Source organism: Globicephala melas, chromosome 15, assembly GCF_963455315.2.
Source record: "Globicephala melas chromosome 15, mGloMel1.2, whole genome shotgun sequence".
Lineage (NCBI taxonomy): Eukaryota > Metazoa > Chordata > Mammalia > Artiodactyla > Delphinidae > Globicephala > Globicephala melas.
The window spans coordinates 56,930,280-56,949,388 of record NC_083328.1 but is presented as its reverse complement, the minus strand read 5'-3'; the positions used below and the strand labels follow the sequence as shown (position 1 = coordinate 56,949,388).

Sequence of the window (19,109 nt, the reverse complement as noted above, 5' to 3'; positions counted from 1 at the left end):
TATAGTCTACATTGCTTTTGGTACAATTCTGTGACTACTAAAAGTTATGTATGATACACAACTCTTCACTCATACTGCCCTGTCAATACAAAAGGAACAGACTCCTTAGAACCCTGTTTTTCAAACTGTAGGTCGAGATCTGTGAGTGGGTTAGAGAAACAGGGAGTTCCCTGGTGGTCTAGTGGTTGGGATTCTGCGCTTTCACTGCCATGGCCCGGGTTCGGTCCCTGGTTGGGGAACTGAGACCCCGCAGGCCGCTCGGGGCAGCCAAAAAAAAAAGAATAGAGAAACAAATATCAACATGCATCAAACCATGATAAGCAAAGGATTACTGTGAAACTTTAGCCTGTTCATTATCTCTATATATGCACACACACATGATGTAAAACGGATTTCTTAGTAAGAGATACTGTCAAAAAATTTTGAAAAACACAGCATTGGTAGAATAGTTGTCTCCAATCTTGGGGCCAGGGCTTAGGACTGGAGGTGTCTGGGGCATGCACTTGTGAAGGCTTGCTGCAGTGCCCTCCAACAGTACAACGGGGGCGTGGAGGGAGGAGGTGATAGAGTAATAAAGATTTGTGGGATATGAAGATTGCGAAGAAGGCTTAAGAAATGAGTTAGTGATTTAAAACACTAATTAAACATCCCCCCGACACTTCACTAAATACAGCCCAAATCTCTGGGCTCAGTATTTACCACCCTTCCCAGCTGGGTCCCAAGCTCCCTTTCCACCCTGTCTCACCTTTGCCCCCACCTTTTCCTTTCCTCCACCCAACACTCCATGCCCCTCAGTGAAGCACAAACCTTCACATTCTGCACACCTGGCTTCTCCTCAGCCCAAAAGGCCTCACCTTGTAATTACAGGCCGTGCACCTGTTGGCTGAATGATGGGTGGTATCCCTGCTACATTAATAGCATTGCCCTGCCCCCACTTGTGGATGGGGACATGTTTTGTTTACTGTGATTCCCTGGGGTGCTTAGCATCCTGCCTCATACTTAGTACTTAATAATTTTCCAACTCTTGACCAATTTTGTAAACAACCATTTTGATAAGACAAGTTTATTATATGGCTCTCCAACCTCTGCTTGTCAATATACCTTGAAGGTGCCTTAAAAAGAAAAGTTGTAGGACTTCCTGGCAGTCCAGCGGTTAAGAATCTGTGCTTCCACTGCAGGGGTACACGGGTTCAATCCGTGGTCGGGGAACTAAGATCCTGCATGCTGTGCGGTGCGGCCAAAAAAAAAAAAAAAAGTAGTGATAGAACCTAACTGAACCACACTGGACTCTATTGGGAGCAAAGTGCTTTCAAAATAGACCTGTTGGGCTGGGCTGTGAGGATAAGGCACCTAGAACTAGCACAACAAGCACTGTGTAATTTAGGGGTTACAAAAATCAAAACTTATCTGATTGGTTGAAGCATCAGTCTAGAGTTCCTGATGGAAGGGGGAAATCTGTGAAAGAGGAGCCACACAACAGGCTGAGGACTCAGATAGGTCCCTGGTTCTGAATCACCATCCTTCAGTCATTTATATTCTCAGCCACCTGAAATAACCACCCTGGTGCTCCAGGATAAGTAAAAACTGTACCCTCAGGAAAAAATAAAAATAAAAATGGAGTTAGTGAATAAGCAAATGGAAATCCATGGTATTTAAATGTTTATAATCAGTTTTAGCATTACATGTACAGATCAGGAGTGTAATCGCTATGATACCATGTGTGTCTGGTCAACTTTTTAAGGTATAAAAGTATTTAAAATAATTTCATATACAGCTGACCCTTGAGCAACATGGGTTTGAACTGCTTGGATCCACTTACATGCAGACTTTTTTCAGCAGTAAATACTACAGTACAGCACAATCTGTGGTTGGTTGAATCCGCAGGTGCAGAATCACAGATAGGGAGGAACTTCCGTATAGAGAGCTAGCCATAACTTATATGCAGATATTTGCCTGTGCAGAGGGCCAGCGCTCCCAACCCACTGTGTTGTTCAAGGGTCAATTGTACTAATTTGGGGAGTTTAAATGCTTAGAAATATTTAAGTAATAATTAATGCTTAAACACTTGAAAATTTGTCTAAGTGGTTAAACCTGAAAGTTTTCATTTATTAGTTGTTAAAACAGTTTGTACATATTTAGAAAAATGTTAATCGCTTACTATCTGAAGAACTATTCATTTGATACTTTTATTAGACTAGTAGATTGATTACTAAATAATGCACAAAGGGTTATAGGTTTTCCCCCTCTACACTAAGCCCCTGGGACTTAGAAGCCTTCTAAGTCCTGGACTGCCAGGAAGTCCTCATATCCCAGAGTCTTAGAAGCCTTCTGGGATATGAGGAAGGGTTGTGCCTTTTTCTTACTCCAGGCCTGTGGGCAGTGTCCTGAATGTAGAATGTGGCGGCTTGGGCCGCCATAGTCATCTTGCTACGTGGATGGCAGTGGCTGAGGATGGTTGAGGGAAAGGATGGAAGAGACCTGGAGCTACTGTCTTGCTCTTCCAGAGAAGCTCCTTCCACTGGGGATTTTCATTACTTGCAACTTTACAGCCTGCCTTTCCACCCCACCCTCACTTCCTTCACTGGCTCTCAACCTCGGCTACACATTGTAATCTCTTACTTATGTTCCCTGGACCCCAACCCGAGATTCTGATTGAACTGGTCCAGGGTGCAGCCTGGCACGAGACTGCGGTAAACTCCCCACGTGATTCTAACGAGCAACCAGGGCTGAGAACCACTGCTCTAACTGTAAGCTCTTCTTTTCTCTTTGGAATTTTATCTTTCTATCTCTTACTGTGGTTATCTATGTCTATTTCTTCCTTCTTACTAGACTGTGGGCTCCCAAATGGCCTTCCAAACAATGCATGTGGCCCTTCCCAGCTCCAGGTGACTTCAAGTGTCTATCGCTGATAGAAGTAGCAGAGTTATGCCTTATTTGGAATTTAGGTTCTATAGTCTATGCTTATGGCATCAAATGAGTCAAAATCACCCTTGACAATCCCTCAGGAAGGCTCTGTTATCGGAGCCTGATGTCCTGTCTCCCCATCACCATCTACACAGACCGTTTCCTCCTAGACCAGAACAGAAAGCTGCCCTTCTCCACCAGGCACTAGAGGAAGTAGGTGGTTGTGTTTAGGGGCCATCTGGCATAAAAAATACACATTTAAACAGATGCCTCACCCTCAGCACAGCAGGAAGTTCATGCCATGAACAGCTCACAGGAACCAGAGTGCTGACCCTACAGGAGACACACATCTCCCATCTCAACCCACTCTTGAGCATATGGTCCTTACATCCACCAGTGGGTGGAATCACCCACACCATTCAAACTTTTTGTCAAGGATGTAGAGCTGAATTCACGTGAGGTACTATATGAAGCAATGTCCCTCCACTGCACATCTATCCAGCTCACACGGGTCTTCCCCTTTCTTCTCCCTGTCCCACAAGCAGCTGGCCCAGCCTCTCTCCTCCCTGACCTCCCTTCCGTCCCTCTTAAGGCTGATGTTCCCTAGGACTCTATCCTTGGCACTTCTCATTAACTCTTCTTCCTAAGGGCTCTCATGGTGAGAACTCCTTCCTCAGTTCAGGGAGATGTGGCCCAAGAGGATTCCCACTTTGGCTCTGGTAAAGTAGGGGAGGAGGAGTAAGACCTCATCCAGGCCTTGGGGGCTGGGCTTGCAGGACACAAAGGAACAGGGTAAACGCTTTTTATTGAATGAATGGAGGAATGCATGCTTGATAAGAACAGAACTTGTATCTGCCTCCAAAGGACCCCACCCCCACTCCCAAGATATATTCTGAGGCTGAGATTTTCACCTGCTCACCTAGCACCCCTTCTGCCACACCAAGCCACACCAAGCTCACCAGTGCTCATAGACCTTTAATCTATAACTGCCTGGCCACACTCCATCACTGCCCCAGGATGGAAGGGAGGGATAAAGATGTATAGCCAGCTAGACCATGCCAGCTCTGAGTCCAAGAGGGAAGGGCTAGGTCAGGCTGGGACCTGGGCAGGGGGCTCCCGGCCCCAGGCGATGAGGGAGTTGCTGGCCTGGGCAAGCTCGGTGATGGATACCCGGCCCCGCTGTCGGATGAAGTTAGCCATGGCAGCCAGTTCCTCCGGGGTTATGTAGATGAACTTGCCCCGGTCGTCAATCACACCTGTGGGGACATGCAGGTTGTGGGGCTGAGCCCTCCCCACCTGACCTGAGGATGCCCACCCACCCACCCCTCCTGCCTGTCTACTTGGCCTTTCCTGGCTGTATCCAATCTTGACTAGGTGAGTCAAATCAGGCTTCCTTGCCTGTCCTCGTCACTCAAAGCCATCCCCAGGCCTTAGCATGTCCTCCTTGTAACTGCATCCCCCTCCTCAGTACACTGCTCCCCCAACCCGGGGTGGTCATCCTACCTCTGCAATAAGTCCCTGCAGCCCCACATGGCTAGATACTCCCCAAGGCCAGGGCCCGTAATGACTGATTCTTATCCTCTCACCTGTAAGAGTTCCCTCAGTCAGCAGGTCCTGGATGCGGTTTATGGTGTCCTATGAGGAGAACAGTTCTCAGAGCAGAGATGGGTGCTGCCATCCCCAGAAAAGGCACTCGCAACCTCCCTCCCACCACAGCCAAATCTCCTCCTCTCCTTCTCATGGCCACCCTGCAATGTGACTCCATGTTTCTCCTTTGGAGGGACCCAGAGAGAAAGGGCTCTGGTCCTGGGACCCTGCAGGACCCCTGAGAGAGTCTCTCTTCCAACCAGGGGAGAACCGTTGGTGACATTTGGCCGAGAAGGCTGGTATAGACTGTTGTAAGACAGCTGTCAAGGTAACTGGATTTGGGCTGTTAAGAGTGATGGGGTTTAGACATTTTTCTTTTTTCTCCCTGCCTGTTTTCCAACTAGTTAGAAAGGCAGGATTCCCGGGGTGCCAAGAGATTCCTACACGCTACTCATTCTTGGTTGCGGGCAGGGTGGAAGGGGCATCAAGACTTTCCATCTTTAGGGCAGGCCCTCTCTTACAGCCACACAGACCCCATGGCCATACTCCATGTAACAGGCCACCTTGTAGGGCTTACCTGAGTCCGCAGGCCCACCTGGGAAGCCAGGTCTTCCAAGAGCACGACCTTGGACTGCTACAAACAAAAGGAGGAAAGGGAGTGAGGCTAAGCTTGGGCAAATCCTTCTCAGCACTGGAACCCTCTGAAGTTGGCATTCTGATCCGATCTGCTCTGGGTGGCTGGATAAGCACTGTGCAGATTCCTATGGGAGAGCCTTGCTCCCTTCACACACTACTCACGCACTCTCCCAACTACCCATATGGAGAGACACACACATTCATAACCTCTCTCATTCCCTTGCTTGTGGGCAGAGATCTGCCCCAAACTACCACCTGCCCCACAGGCTCCTGGACTGAAGACAACCCTGAGAAAGACTCACAAGTGGAGAACCAAGCACAGCTGCCACCTTCTCCTCTGCAATCAGACGTATCTTTCTAACATCTTGGGCAGGTTGGAAGGGGAAGTACCATAGAGATGAAGGGGGGGGGGTGACAGTCACCAAAAGCTATTTAAAAAAACTTTTTCTAGAACTTGTATTTGCTGAGAACCTGCCAGGACAAGGTACTGAGAAGGTGCTGGGGAAGCAATGTTGAAAAAGACATAGCTCACAGCCCCGCCAGGAGGAATGTAAGAATGTGGAGAAGAACAGAGCAGATAAAAGGCCCCAATAAGCCAGGGCCTCGGTAGAAGCTCATTCTTGCCTCGCCTTTGCTCAATGCTCCCTGGCCTGGAGAGTACCACAACCCTGACACGCCCATACTTCTTTTTACCCATCCTCTTCACACCGTATGAGCCCCCCCTTAACATAACTGTTGATAACACTGCTCAGTGCTTTCCACACACAGCCATGTGCCACGTGCCTCCCTCACATCCTCAGGAGAAAGGTTAGTTCCCAGGGATGCAGCTGAGGGTCCACTGCTGGATCCTACGCATGCACCTGCCCCTACGCATGCACCTGCCCCCTCCTCCCCCGCAAACAGACAGCATATGACTTGAGAGAAGGCGGTCTTTTGCGTTTCTGTGAATCTTCCATAGCAAATGAGCTGGGGTAGGAGTGACACGGTGATACCGCCCCAGCTGCAGATGGCATGTGACTGTTTGAAATGCCAAACCGAATATGTAAGCAGGGAGGCAAGTGAGTGGCAGTTGCGCCAGAGTGTGGGCAAGCACAAGGTGACCTGGCCAGCCGGCCTCTACCTACAAAGCAGGGAGTGGGTGCTGGGCTCCGAGCGACAGCTCAGAGTGAGAATATGGAGTCCCCCAGGTGGTCCCTGAAAACCTGGCCTGAGGGGCTGCTGGGGCCAAAAGTATGTTTGGAAAAACAAACCAACCAACCCAGCCTCAATCAGAAAGAAGAGTGGAGTAACAAGAGCAAGCTATGCCTGTGCACATAACTGCTGCTCACAGAAATGTCCCTCCAGTTCTGAAACTCTAAGACGAAAGAGCCCATCCCCTTGGAGCCAAGAGGAAGGTGGGCAGGCTGAATTTTGGAAGTTCTCCTTCTCCCTGCAGACAGCAGCTCTGGGAGAATCAGCTAGCACAGGCTGGAGAGACTTCTAAACTCCAAAACAGTTTGGAGAACCCCCAGAAAATGGCCCCTCCAGAGAGGTGCTGAGAGCGAGGGCTGGCACTGCCCTGGGTACCTTTTCTCAGGCCTCTGCCTTGGAGAGGGGGACCTGAAGCTGATGAAGGAGGGCTTCCTGGAGGAGAGACTCAGGACTACATTGCTGCCCACTGGGTAGGTGGGGACAGTGAGCTCCAAACAGCAGCAGGAAAGTGTGAGATACCCTTCCCAGGGTTGCAGCCCTCAATCAAGTGTGCCAGGGTGGAGAATGGGCTCCATCAGAGGGGAATGGCGGCAGTCTGAGGGAGCCTTCTCCCTCTCGGGAGCCCTGGTCCCCAGCTGTGAGCCTAGCCCCTCGCCAGCTGGGAGGTGTCTAAACCCTGCTCTCTTCTGGGAGAGGTGGGGGAGGGTTAGCAAGCCCCCGGCTCCTTGGCGCCCCTGGTTACCACTCCCACCACCACCTCCGCTCCCTCTGCATTCCTTCCCTCAGCCGCCTCTGCACCCCTGAGCTGCACTTGAAAACCTCTCCCCTCATCGCATCCTTTGTGGGAGAGGAGAAGTTGCTTAGCAGCAAAGCAGAGCAGGACGTGCTTATGCAACGCAACCCGGAGCAGTATCCGGGAGGCCTGTGCTACAGCTGTAGACAGAAGGGGGCACACCTGCTGCCCTGTCCCAGGTTCCAAAGGAAACATCATCCTATATCCCCTGGAAGACCCAAGTTACTGGTTGGGAACACATGGCAGGGGATGCTTGTTTCACCTCAGTAGAGCCTCAGTATGACAGAACTGGCAGAAAACACGCATGAAGAAACTTGAAAACACAGTGACTCACTGAGCATGGGGTCTAAAGAGCAGGGAAACTGTCAAACCCTAAGCGTGAGGAAGCGATCATAGACTCGCACCTCCCACACAGACCAGGTCCTTCTCCACCTTTGGGGTCAGAGGAGAAGGGACTCTCCTGGCCAGGAGCCCAGAAGCTCAGCCTCTCTTTTTCCACCTGCCCACTCCTGCATGAGCTTGAGTGAAACACCTGCAGCCCCCGCTCAGGCCTACTCCCTCCAGGCCCTGAAGATGCATCCAACATGCACACAAGAAGCAGGCAGCTGACACCCAGGTTCTGCTCTGTGGCTTCTTACCTTAATGTAGTTGATGAACTCGGCCAGGAAGCTGTGGGACTAGAGGAGCAGAGAAATCAAGGTGAGTATCCCCCTGGCAGGGGCCACAGGGTCTATGCCTACACACCTGCCCATCTGAGTGCCACCTGCCTGCCATGCCTGTGTGCCTGTCCAACCACCTGCGTAAGCAGTAGAGCCTCCTGTGGTGTGGGGATCGAGGTGCCACTTCTCCCAAAGACAAGGTCTCAGCCGCTAGAGCCTGCTGATCCTGATGCCCACCCGCCTCTCACTGTCTGAATGGGGAGGCAGGAGGGGAGCAGCGGGGTGTCTGGGACGGGGTGGCTCATCTTTTTGGGCACAGGGAGGGGTTTCCTAGGGGCGGTGGGCCCACCTGCTCCTCAGTCATGGTCTCGCCCACACCCTCTTCCTCCACCACGAAGGCCTCCTTCAGTTTCAGATACTCTTCATGCTCCCGCTGGGCCTGCTCCTCCCGGGCTTTCCTCTCCTCCTCCTCCTGTGGACACAGAAGAGGCAAGAGTCAGATATTTTGGGGTGAGTGCCCACGCTATCCTGTTCTGGTCTCTGCTGCCCCCACAGGGCAGCAGAGCATCCAGACCAGCCCTTTCTCAGGGACAGAGCTCCTTTAAGACCTTGATCCCTCTGGCCCCTAAGCTGAACAGCAGGATCCCTCTTCTCAATCAGTTCCATCACCTCCCAGATGAATGCTGCTCAGCTCCCCTTTCCCTGAAAATCCTGCCATGAACTCCCCCATAATATCCTCCAGTCACCTCCCCTCCCACTTCCTGTCCTGTCACGTCCAAACTTCGTGAACAAACACCCAGTTTCCCTTTCCCACCAATCAGCCATCCCTCCAGCCCACTCCAATCTGGCTTCTGCATACTCAGCTCTACCAAAACAAGTCCTGCTATGGTCTCACCCATGTCCTCCAACCACAAAAGCCAAAGGACAACCATCAGGCCTCATACCCCTGTCTTCTCAGTGGTCTGGGGCAGAGCCAACCATCCTTTCTTCCCTCCTTTGGCATCCAGACCCTACCCTCTCCTGGATTTCCTCCTGTTCCTTGGGCCATTCTTCCCGCCTCCTCCATCACTCTGCCCTGTCCCTTCTTTCTCCTTCACTCTCTGGGCCACCTCACCATGCCCACAGCATCAACAATATGTCCTTGCCAGTGGCTGCCACAGTTGTATCCCCATCCAAATCTCTCCTTGCAAACGCACGACTGCCCAAGTGGCACACCCACTGGGCTGTCTCACAGGCACCTCAAATTGATTATGTCCCAGAAAGACCCTGTGATCTACTCCCCACACATCTGGTACTCCTCCTGGGCCCCTGGCTCAGTGAATCACACAACCATCTGGCCAGATGCCCTGGTCAGAAATGAGGCCCCATCTACCACTTCTTTCTTTAACTTCTGGAAAACTTGATCCACCCATGTCATTCTATCACCAGCACAACCTACTGCAACAGTCTCGCCCCAAATCAACCCATTTTCCAGAATTCTCAGAACGATCTATTTTAAACATGAAGCTAAAGCTGGGACACGGAATATACAAGATGAGCCTGGAGCATTTTGCAGTGTCAAGAGTAAGAAACTACTTTAAAAAAACTAAACAATAAGGGTATGTCAAAGGTACACAGGAGCCAACTAAAAGAGCTCCCAGTGGCCAAAGCTGGAACAATCTAAGCAAAAAAGTAAATAAGATAGCACTGGATGGGACTTCCCTGGTGGCCCAGTGGTTAGGACTTCGCACTTTCACTGCTGAGGGCCCAGGTTCAATCCCTGGTTGGAGCACTAAGATCCCACAAGCCACGTGGCGTGGTGGGGAAAAAAAAACCTGATAGCATTTGGATTATAATACAAAGTTCAAATAAATATCCATAAGTCCATGTGGATACAAATAAACAATTGGGGACGTCCCTGGTGGCATAGTGGTTAAGAATCCGCCTGCCAATGCAGGGGACATGGGTTCGAGCCCTGGTCCAGGAAGATGCCACATGCCGTGGAGCAACTAAGCCCACGCGCCACAACTACCGAGCCTGTGTTCTACAGCCCACAAGCCACAACTACTGAGCCCATGTGCCGCAACTACTGAAGCCTGTGCGCTCTAGGGCCTGTGCTCCACAACAAGAGAAGCCACCGCAATGAGAAGCCTGTGCACTGCAATGAACACCCAATGCAGCCAAAAAATAAATTAATTAAAAAAGGAAAAAAAATTTTTAAATTGCTTTAAAAAAATAAAACAATTGAATAAATAAAGAAAAAAAGATAAATCTGTACAAAAGAATTCCAAATACTTTATGTAAATACTCTCCTCTTAAGAAGGTGGAGCATAGCTCCCTACCCCTTAAGTGTGGGCTGTGCAGTGACTTGTTTCCAAAGAAGCATGGGAAATGGAGAAATCTGGCAAATATAACCTTAGCCAGGTGATCAAGGTTAACATACTAGTGATAAGTCAAGTTGATAACATGTACCCTTGCTATGTTGTGGTGAGGATGACACTTCACCTCCGGTCTTCCTCCCAGAAATCTATAACCCCCAGTCTAACCGTGACAATAACATAAGCCAAACGCAAATAGAGAGACATTTTACAAAGTACTTGCCCAACAGGTCACAAGACTGTCAAGATCATCAAAAGCAAAGAAAGTCTGAGAAACTGTCACAAGCCAGAGGAACCTAAGGAGATATGACAACTAAGTGTAATGTGGTATCCTGGATGGAACCCTGGGAAAGAAAAAGGATATTTGGGAAAAGCTAATGAAATCCCAATAATGTGTCAAATTCACTTAATAATAATGTATTAATATTAGTTGTGAGAAATATACCACAGTAAGGCATGATGTTAATAATAAGGGAATCTGGGGTGCAGGGGAGAAGAGTCCCAGAATATTTAAGGTGCATTATTAAGTTCAATATTCAGAAAGGTAAAAAACTCTCTCAACTAATGCCTCCCCTCTGCTGTGTTCCAGCCCATCCACTATAGCACCCATAGCCAGGCTTCCTGCCATCCAGTGTCCCTGGACAATAGGGCCAGTAGAGGCCAAAGGCACCACGCTATGGGGTCTTCCCAGCTGGGCAGCCCTGGCTCTCACCCTATATACCCCACATCTTTGTGATGTTGCCTTTCTTCAGCACCTGATTCTCAGAAGGAAGGAAGCACCTGGCAAACAAAGGTTGATTCACCACCCTTACTGCAGTGGCCTCCATTCCCTGAGCATCTTCTCTATGCCAGGCCCCAAACAGAACCTGGTACAGATACAATCCACCATCTCTTACAATGCCCTTTAACAGCCTCAAGACCCTTAGGATCCAGAACCCCCCCTCTGCCACCTTACCTCTCTGACCCCTTTCCTTCTTCCTTACCCTGCTTTAGCCACTCTGCCTCAATGTTCTTCAAATGCTTCAGGTGTGTCCAATAAATCACATGCACAAATTTCAGTCTCAGGCTCACTTTTCAGCAGCAGCTTTACAGAGGCTGTGCCTAGAGCTCAGGGACCAAATAAACCAGGGCCTGCACCTGGCTCAAGGCCCCTCTTCTAGGCTGGAGGTGTTGGGAAGCGGCATGGGTATCAAGGCTGCCTGGGCAGCTGTCAGAAGTCAGCATCAGGGGCCTGGCTCACCTTCTGTTCCTCCTCCAAGCGAAGCCGCTCCTCCTCCTTTTTCCATTCTGCCTCACGCTGCGACTCAAGGCGTTTCCTCTCCTCACGCTCAGCCTCCTCTGCCTGGAGAAAGGCCTTCATGGGGGGCACATCTCCACCCCCAGCTAGAGTTTGCCCACCTCCCAAACAGGCCAGGCCAGGCAAGGCCTGGCCACAGACCAACGTTGCAGGAGACAGAGACAGGCAAGCATCAAATACCAGCCCGGCATGCAAAGAGCCTCGAGGGGAGGGTCTGCCATTTAGAAGACTCTTTCCCACTTCTCAGAGCTGCACCCCATCCCTCCTGCTTGCCTCACGCTGGGCTTTTCGTGCTTGTTTCTCCTCCAGCTTCCGCAGTTTCTTAGCTCCGATTTTCCCTAACAGGTGAGTTTCCACTGGCTTCTCGATGTCTTCTTCCTCTTGGGCTGAGTATGGTCAGAGAAAGACACTTCAGGTCCTGGCCATGGAGGACTGATGATGATGGATACACCCTACCCCTTGTACCTCTCCTTATGGGGGGTCTCCTTCCACTCACTTGCAAATACCACTAGCCCAGCTCTGCCCTCTAGAGGCCCCTGCCACGCAGATATTCATCTGGGGGGGTGTGTGTTAGGTGTGGGGGAGGAGGGAGGGAACCATGGGGCAAGAAAACAGATGATAACTTAAGATCTGCATAGCCATAAAGAAAGCACTCTAACCCAAGGGTTAAGCCCTCAGGAAATGAGTGTACCCACACAAGGAGAGTGCTGGAATAGAAGGAGTGGACTGGGCTTCCCTGGTGGTGCAGTGGTTGAGAGTCCGCCTGCCGATGCAGGGGACACGGGTTCGTGCCCCGGTCCGAGAAGATCCCACATGCCGCGGAGCGGCTGGGCCCGTGAGCCATGGCCGCTGAGCCTGCGCGTCCGGAGCCTGTGTCCCACAACGGGAGAGGCCACAACAGTGAGAGGCCCGCGTACCGCAAAAAAATAATAATAATAAAAAAAGGAGTGGACTGAAGAACTCTCTAGGTCAATCTAAAGACTCCTGCCCTTGGACTTCCCTGGTGGTGCAGTGGTTAAGAATCCGTCTGCCAATGCAGGGAACACAGGTTAGATCCCTGGTCTGGGAAGATCCCACACATCCGGAGCAACTACACCCGTGTGCCACAACTACTGAGCCTGCACTCTAGAGCCCATGAGTCACAACTACTGAGCCCACGTGCCGCCACGACTGAAGCCCATGTGCCTAGAGCCCTTGTTCTGCAACAAGAGAAGCCACCACAATGAGCCCGAGCACCGCAACGAAGAGTAGCCCCCGCTCGCCGCAACTATAGAAAGCCCGCACGCAGCAATGAAGACCCAGTGCAGACAAAAATAAATAAATAAATAAAAGAAGACTCCTGCCCTCCTGTTTGGGCACTGAGAGCCAAAATGAAGGAAGAGGGGGTTGGCTCAATGGAATAGGGATCAGGATCCAGAGCTGCTAGTCCCCGGAAGCAAAGGCTGGATCCTAAGTCTCCCCTAACTGTATCCTATGGCTCCCAGATATCCCTCCCACACTATGGCTCACACCCCACTCTTCTGCCCAGCTTTGAGGGTTCTCTCACCCTCTAACCCAGGCCCTTTCTCCACCAGGCTGGGCCCCTCTCACCTGGGATGACGGCCTCCCCCTCATTCTCAGCTACTTCTGCCCAGGCCACCCGCTGAGCTCGACGCTGGGCCTGCAGGCGGCTGCCCAGGTCCCTGCGGCGCCGGGGCCTGCCCCCAGTTCTCTGCTCCTCGGGCTCCAGGGGCTGAGGCTGGGCCACTCGGCCTGCTACTACTGCCTCCTCCTCATTGTGCAAAGGCTCTTGGACAGCTGTAGGGAAGAGAAGAACCATGATTCTGTCCGGCAGCCCAAACCACCTCATGGCAGGGGGAACAGCGTCCTGGAAGCCTCACCCTCCTCTGCTCAACTTCCTCCAGGCTCCCGCTGCCCACAGCACAAAGTCCCAATTTCTCAGCCTGACTGTGGAGGCCTTCATAACCTAAACCCAGACCTTGGTCCTATGCAGCAAGATCACCCCATCCCTCCCACCTGTGCTGCTTCTCTCTTTCCTCCCAAGGACCCACTTTTCCAGGTGACCTGTCAGGAAACTACCACCCTGCAAGATGGAGCTGAAGCTGTACCTCCTCTAGGAAGCCCACCTTGACCTCTCCAGACCTCATCTGAATGCCCACGGCAGGACTGCATTTATCTGTTGCCTAACACCACCTGCCATGGTTTTATCTGGCACCCCAATCAGAGAGCACACCCGAGGGCTGGGTCTCTCCTCTCAGGAAGATTTGTTGGCTATTTGCCTTACCTCAGCTTCTCTGTGCCCGCCCCCGCCCCCACAGATGCTCTTAAGTAGCTTGTGGGTCCAAGGAGGGGAAGAGACATATACACAAACCCATATCCTGATAAGAAATCATGGGGAGGGGGGCAGGATGGAGGATGACAGGTGTATCTGTTCTGTGCCCTGGAGGATGACATGGACTTCCGGGCGGGGTGCAAAACAAGGAGGAAGGTGCATGGCCGCATGGGTATTCTCCTTGAGAGTGAAGGAGAGCTTCCTGGAGCCACCTCATGCTCTGTTCAGCTCGTGGGTAGGTAGAAAACTTAGGTTCCCCCTCCTGTCAGCTGCTCTGGAGCCAGCCTGGGAGGGATGGGAAACCCCTGTGGATCCCCCAACTGGCGCAGAGAAGGGCTGCCCGGAGGAGGGATGTGAGTGCCCGTCAGGGCCTGGCCCTTCTGCAGTGCCAAGGGGTGAGGGGAGAGATGAGGCAAGGCTTTCTTTGGGGGCCAGGAGAAAGGCGTAGGTACCCTGCTACTCTGTCCCCGAGCCGCAATCCTGCTCTGCGGCTCCCCGCTGATCCCCCTTCGCGCACGTATGCGCCTGCACGCAGCCTGCCTGCCGCGAAAGGCGCGGCTATCTCGTCAGCCCAGCCAGGCAAGCCGGCGCATGCGCAGGAGTCGCGGCTCGACGGCCTACAGAGGCTCCGGAGTCAGAGAACGCGCGGCACCACCGGCCATGGCGTGGCGACATCTCCTACCTGCTACCACCCGGCTCCGGCTGCGAGTCAGGAAGAGGATAAGGCCGACAAGCAGAGCCGCCGCCACCAAGTACACCACCGGGGCCACCATGACAACGGCTTCCAGATGGAACCAGCCAGCGCGTCCAGCCTGAGGCCCGGGATCTCCCAGACCCCGCCTAACGCCCATGCGGCCCCTCCCGTTTCCCAATCTAGGCTCCGCCCACCACTGGGCCCCGCCCAGGCCGCACACTTAATTTAGAGGCCCTAATTTTTTTCTCAATATGCTGTACAGCAATGAATGAATGAATGAATTAGCTGTATAGCAAAGTGATTCAGCTATACATATATATCCTTTTTTTTTTTTGGCCTTGCTGCGCAACTTGCAGGATCTTAGTTCCCCAGCCAGGGATTGAACTTGTGTCCTTGGCAGTAAAAGCAGAGTCCTAACAACTGGGCTGCCAGGGAATTCCCTACTTTTTTTTTTTTTAATATTCTTTTCCATTATGGTTTATCATAGGATACTGAATATAGTTCTCTGTGCTATAGGAACACAGAAGGTAGGAGCTTGTTTATCTATTCCATATATATCAATAATAGCTTACATCTGCTAACCCTAACCTCCCACTCCATCCCTCCCCCAACCCCTCCCCCTTGACAACCACAAGTCTGTTCTATATGTCTGTGAGTCTGTTTCTGTTTCATAGATAGGCTCACTTGTCATATATTAGATTCCACATATAAGAGATATATGGTATTTGGCTTTCTCTTTCTGACTTACTTCACTTAGTATGATAATCTCTAGTTGCATCCGTGTTGCTGCAAATGAGAGGCCCTAATTTTTAACTTTAAAATGAATTCTGGGGGAGTAAAAAAAGTTAAGTGGAAATTATTGCAAATGATTATGTGCAGCGTGACATTTATGTATGTTTTAAAAGCACTAAATAATACCACAGTGTTTATGGAAGCACACATATGCAGAAAAAGTAAAAAAGATGCTTGGGAATGATACATACCAACTTCAGAATAGCAGTTACCTTTGGGGAGGGAAGAAGTTGGATGGCATTAACAGCAGAGCTTTGCATATATCTGTGACATCTGATCTCATTAAAAGTAGAGACCAGGGCGTCCCTGGTGGCGCAGTGGTTGAGAATCTGCCTGCCGATGCAGGGGACATGGGTTCGTGCCCCGGTCCGGGAGGATCCCACGTGCTGCGGAGCGGCTGGGCCCGTGAGCCATGGCCGCTGAGCCTGCGCGTCCGGAGCCTGCGCTCCACAGCGGGAGAGGCCACGACCGTGAGAGGCCCGCGTACCGCAAAAATAAATAAATAAATAAATAAATAAATAAATAAAAGTAGAGACCAAATCTTAAAAAAAAATAAATTGTAATATACTTTTGTACTCAGACTTGCAATTTTAAAGTAACTTATTGGGTTGTACAAGAATTATTGATCCAGTTTTCCATAGTGAGCACTAGGAAATTAAATACTCACAGGGAATTTAAATTTTCTTTTAATTCTTGACACTGTTAAAAAAGAAAAACAAAACTGGGACTTCCCTGGCAGTAGTTAAGACTCAGCACTTCCAATGCAGAGGGCGCGGGTTCGATCCCTGGTCTGGGAACTAAAATCCCACATGCCACGTGGTGCAGCCAAAAAAAAAAAAAAAAAAAAACCAACAAACAAAAAACTGGGGACAAATTCTACCTCAATAAAGTTGTGTAAAAAAAACCTAGGGACAGGATGTAAACTCAAGATTTTTTAAAAAGCAAAGAACAATTAAACTACTAGGAATTTGCTATTACAGTAGTATGAAGATTTTGTGTGTATGATGACATAAAGATCCCAGGACCCATGATGTGTGTATAGGGGAGGATTTGAAAAAATATGGACACATGTTAACACTTTAACATATGTTAAATTGGAATGGTGGGAACTTGAGCATTTATGATTTTCTGTAATTTTGAAATAGTTCATAATTTATAAACAAGCAAAAAGGGCAGGACAGTGCTTTTAAAACATATAAATGTTGATAATCGTTAAAGCTGGTCAGTGGTTATACAGGGGCTCATTATACTGCTTTTTTTTTTTTTGGTAAGTTTGACATTTTTGTGCAAGTTTGAAATTTTCCATAATAAAAAATATTGTTAAAAAGTAAAAATTAAGACTTGATACATTTTTGTGTGTAATTTGCATGTGCACAGAAAGTTGTTTGAAAGGGTGAAACAAGAAACTGTCAATAGATATAACTTCCTTGCTGCCTCAGATTATATCACTTTCACAGCTTTCATTTGGAGTTCTCAGATTGTCAGGGTCCTGGACCCTAAGCATGTTGCTTAAGGTTTGTGGGCAGACTGAGTGGGGTGGAAGATGGCAGGGAGAACAACAGTGAGACAGCTGCTGCCCTGGTCCAGGTAAGAACAGAACAGGGCTGGATTCATGACAGTAGCATTGGACTGGTGAGGAGGGGACTGATTCAAGAACTATTTCAGAGGCAGAATTGATAGGACCTGACAATCTCCTTCGAGGGCAAGAATTGTCCTTCTTTGCTTAACTTGGTTTCCTCCACAATGACAGAAGTGCAATTCCAAAGAGATCTTCTGTCATATTCCTTGCTAAAGGAAATAAAAATTTACATTTTAGGGACTTCCCTGGTGGCGCAGTGGTTAAGAATCCGCCTGCCAATTCAGGGGACATGGCTTCGAGCCCTGGTCCGGGAAGATCCCACATGCTGTGGAGCAACTAAGCCCGTGCGCCACGACTACTGAGCTGTGCTCTAGAGCCCGCTAGCCACAACTACTGGGCCCATGTGCCACAACTGCTGAAGCCAACGCACCTAGAGCCCATGCTCCACAACAAAGAAAAGCCATCGCAATGAGAAGCCCACGCACTACACTGGAGTAGCCCCCGTTCGCCGCAACTAGAGAAAGACTGCACGCAGCAATGAAGACCCAACCCCAGCCAAAAATTAAAAAAATAATAATTAAAAAAAATTTACATTTTAATTCTGGCATAGGCTACTTAATGAATGAATAATGCAGTCCCCTTCCTTTCTGCTCAGAGAAACTAAGAAACTATTTACGTTGGCTCACCAGTTAAGTGAAGCAATCGATACATTTCTTTTTTGTTTTGTTGTTGCCTAAGAGGATTTCTGTTACTTGCAACCAAGGATCCTAACTAAAGATCACACATACAGAAACTTCTGCATACAATTTTAGGTATTCACACATCTCCTTCCTCCCCTCTCCCCCACCCTGCCAAGCTCTTGGGCTCCAAGACCTTCAGATTTATTTATCTATTTACTATTTATTTATTGGCTTGTGGGATCTTAGTTCCCTGACCAGGGACTGAAGCCGGGTCTTCGGCAGTGAAAGCACAGAGTCCTAATCACTGGACAGCCAGGGAATTCCCCAAGACCTTCAGATTTAGAGTGAGGTCTATCTAAAGTGAATACTCATTTCCAATACTCCATGCTTAATAACCCTGTAGCTGAAGCTTTCAACAGTCAGGAGGTCGGCTTTGCTGACGGGAACCTCTTCTGCCCCTCCACCTCCCTGAAGATTCACCATGACTTCATGAATTAGGAAGACAAATGACCTAGAGGGAAGGCAACCACTTCCTGATGTAACCCACTACTTCTCAGGCCAACTCCAAGGAGCCTTGCAAATCACATGGTAGAAAGGGATCACATGGTAGAATGGGAAGCTTCAGACCTGCCTTAGGACACAGTGAGGGCTTCTGGCCTATGCAATACTCCCGCTATGGTAAAGTCATTGAGCAATGCGATTTCCACCCCCCCACCCCGAGGACAAATTCTGGGATCTAAAAAAAAAAAATCATCCAGATTATTAGAAGTCTTTAACATTAACGAAAATAACTCATACAGGCATTGACAGTCCTCCAGACTTCCGATGACACTCCTCTGACAGGAGTTGCCTCACCAGGAGTAGAGCTGGCCCTGAATCTGCCCTTACTGTTAACCTTTGGTTGCTGAGTCCATGAAGGAGGGAGACAGCTGAATTGCCCAGTGTGGGTGTCAGCAGTGGGTCAAGGCCTATCGCACAGGTGGGTCTGCTGGGGCACTTTCTACTCTTTGCTGTGTTAGGGATGAAAAGATGTGGCTGAGAAGGGATGATGGACTTAAAGGACTGGAGGGATGAGGTAATAAGGGAGTCGAAATGCTGAAGTCGCAAATCTGGAAGATAGGGGAAAAGACCGGGCTAGATTTAGGCTATGCCAAGTTTAAGATCATAGTCAGAGCTGGCAAGCAAGGAGGAGCTAAGGAAGCGAGGCTGAAGGTGAGGTCAGGATAAAGACCCAGGTTTGGGGGCCCTTGTCCAGAAGGAAACAGTTTCCAGAGACAGCTTTAGAGTGCCCGCGGTTAAGGCGAATCGTCCAGAGCCTAGGCAGTTCATCACCAGCCTCGAGGTAGGTACGCTGGGCTTCTTTGCTTCCTCGGTGTCCCTGTTCCAGAGAGGGGCGAAAGCAGGGGTGGGGCAGGTGGCTGGAACGGTCTCTTCTGACCTTGAGGAGAGCGTCTCTTTGCGGGAGGAACTGGTCTCGGCTTACACAACCTCCAGCGTTGGGAAGACCCCAAAAAATCCGACGCAGGAGGGCTGAGCCCTTCTCCTCCCTTCTAGCGCCCGGGGCCCCAGGCTGCTCAAACGAAAAGGGCGCTGTGCTCCCGGGTATCT

General features: G+C 50.0%; 1 protein-coding gene across 1 annotated transcript; it reads right to left on the bottom strand.

The window, feature by feature from the left end:
* Positions 1-3,690: 3,690 nt before the first annotated feature.
* On the bottom strand, positions 3,691-14,626 carry DDRGK1 (DDRGK domain containing 1). The gene is made up of 9 exons (XM_030847537.3): positions 14,439-14,626; positions 13,015-13,221; positions 11,698-11,810; positions 11,368-11,469; positions 8,120-8,242; positions 7,750-7,788; positions 5,069-5,125; positions 4,491-4,539; positions 3,691-4,160 (listed from the first exon to the last, which is right to left on the bottom strand). The coding sequence occupies exons 1-9, from the start codon at positions 14,605-14,607 to the stop codon at positions 3,994-3,996; spliced, it is 1,026 nt and encodes a 341-aa protein (XP_030703397.2). The 5' UTR covers positions 14,608-14,626; the 3' UTR covers positions 3,691-3,993.
* Positions 14,627-19,109: the final 4,483 nt, after the last annotated feature.

Bases quoted from the DNA above. Each gene is read 5' to 3' on its own strand.
- DDRGK1 (XM_030847537.3), bottom strand. From the start codon at position 14,607: ATGGGCGTTAGGCGGGGTCTGGGAGATCCCGGGCCTCAGGCTGGACGC. The intron at 13,222-14,438 runs GTAGGAGATGTC...TCTTCCCTACAG, and splicing joins CCGGAGCCGGGTGGTAGCAG to CTGTCCAAGAGCCTTTGCAC. The intron at 4,161-4,490 runs GTGAGAGGATAA...ATGTCCCCACAG, and splicing joins GACTGAGGGAACTCTTACAG to GTGTGATTGACGACCGGGGC.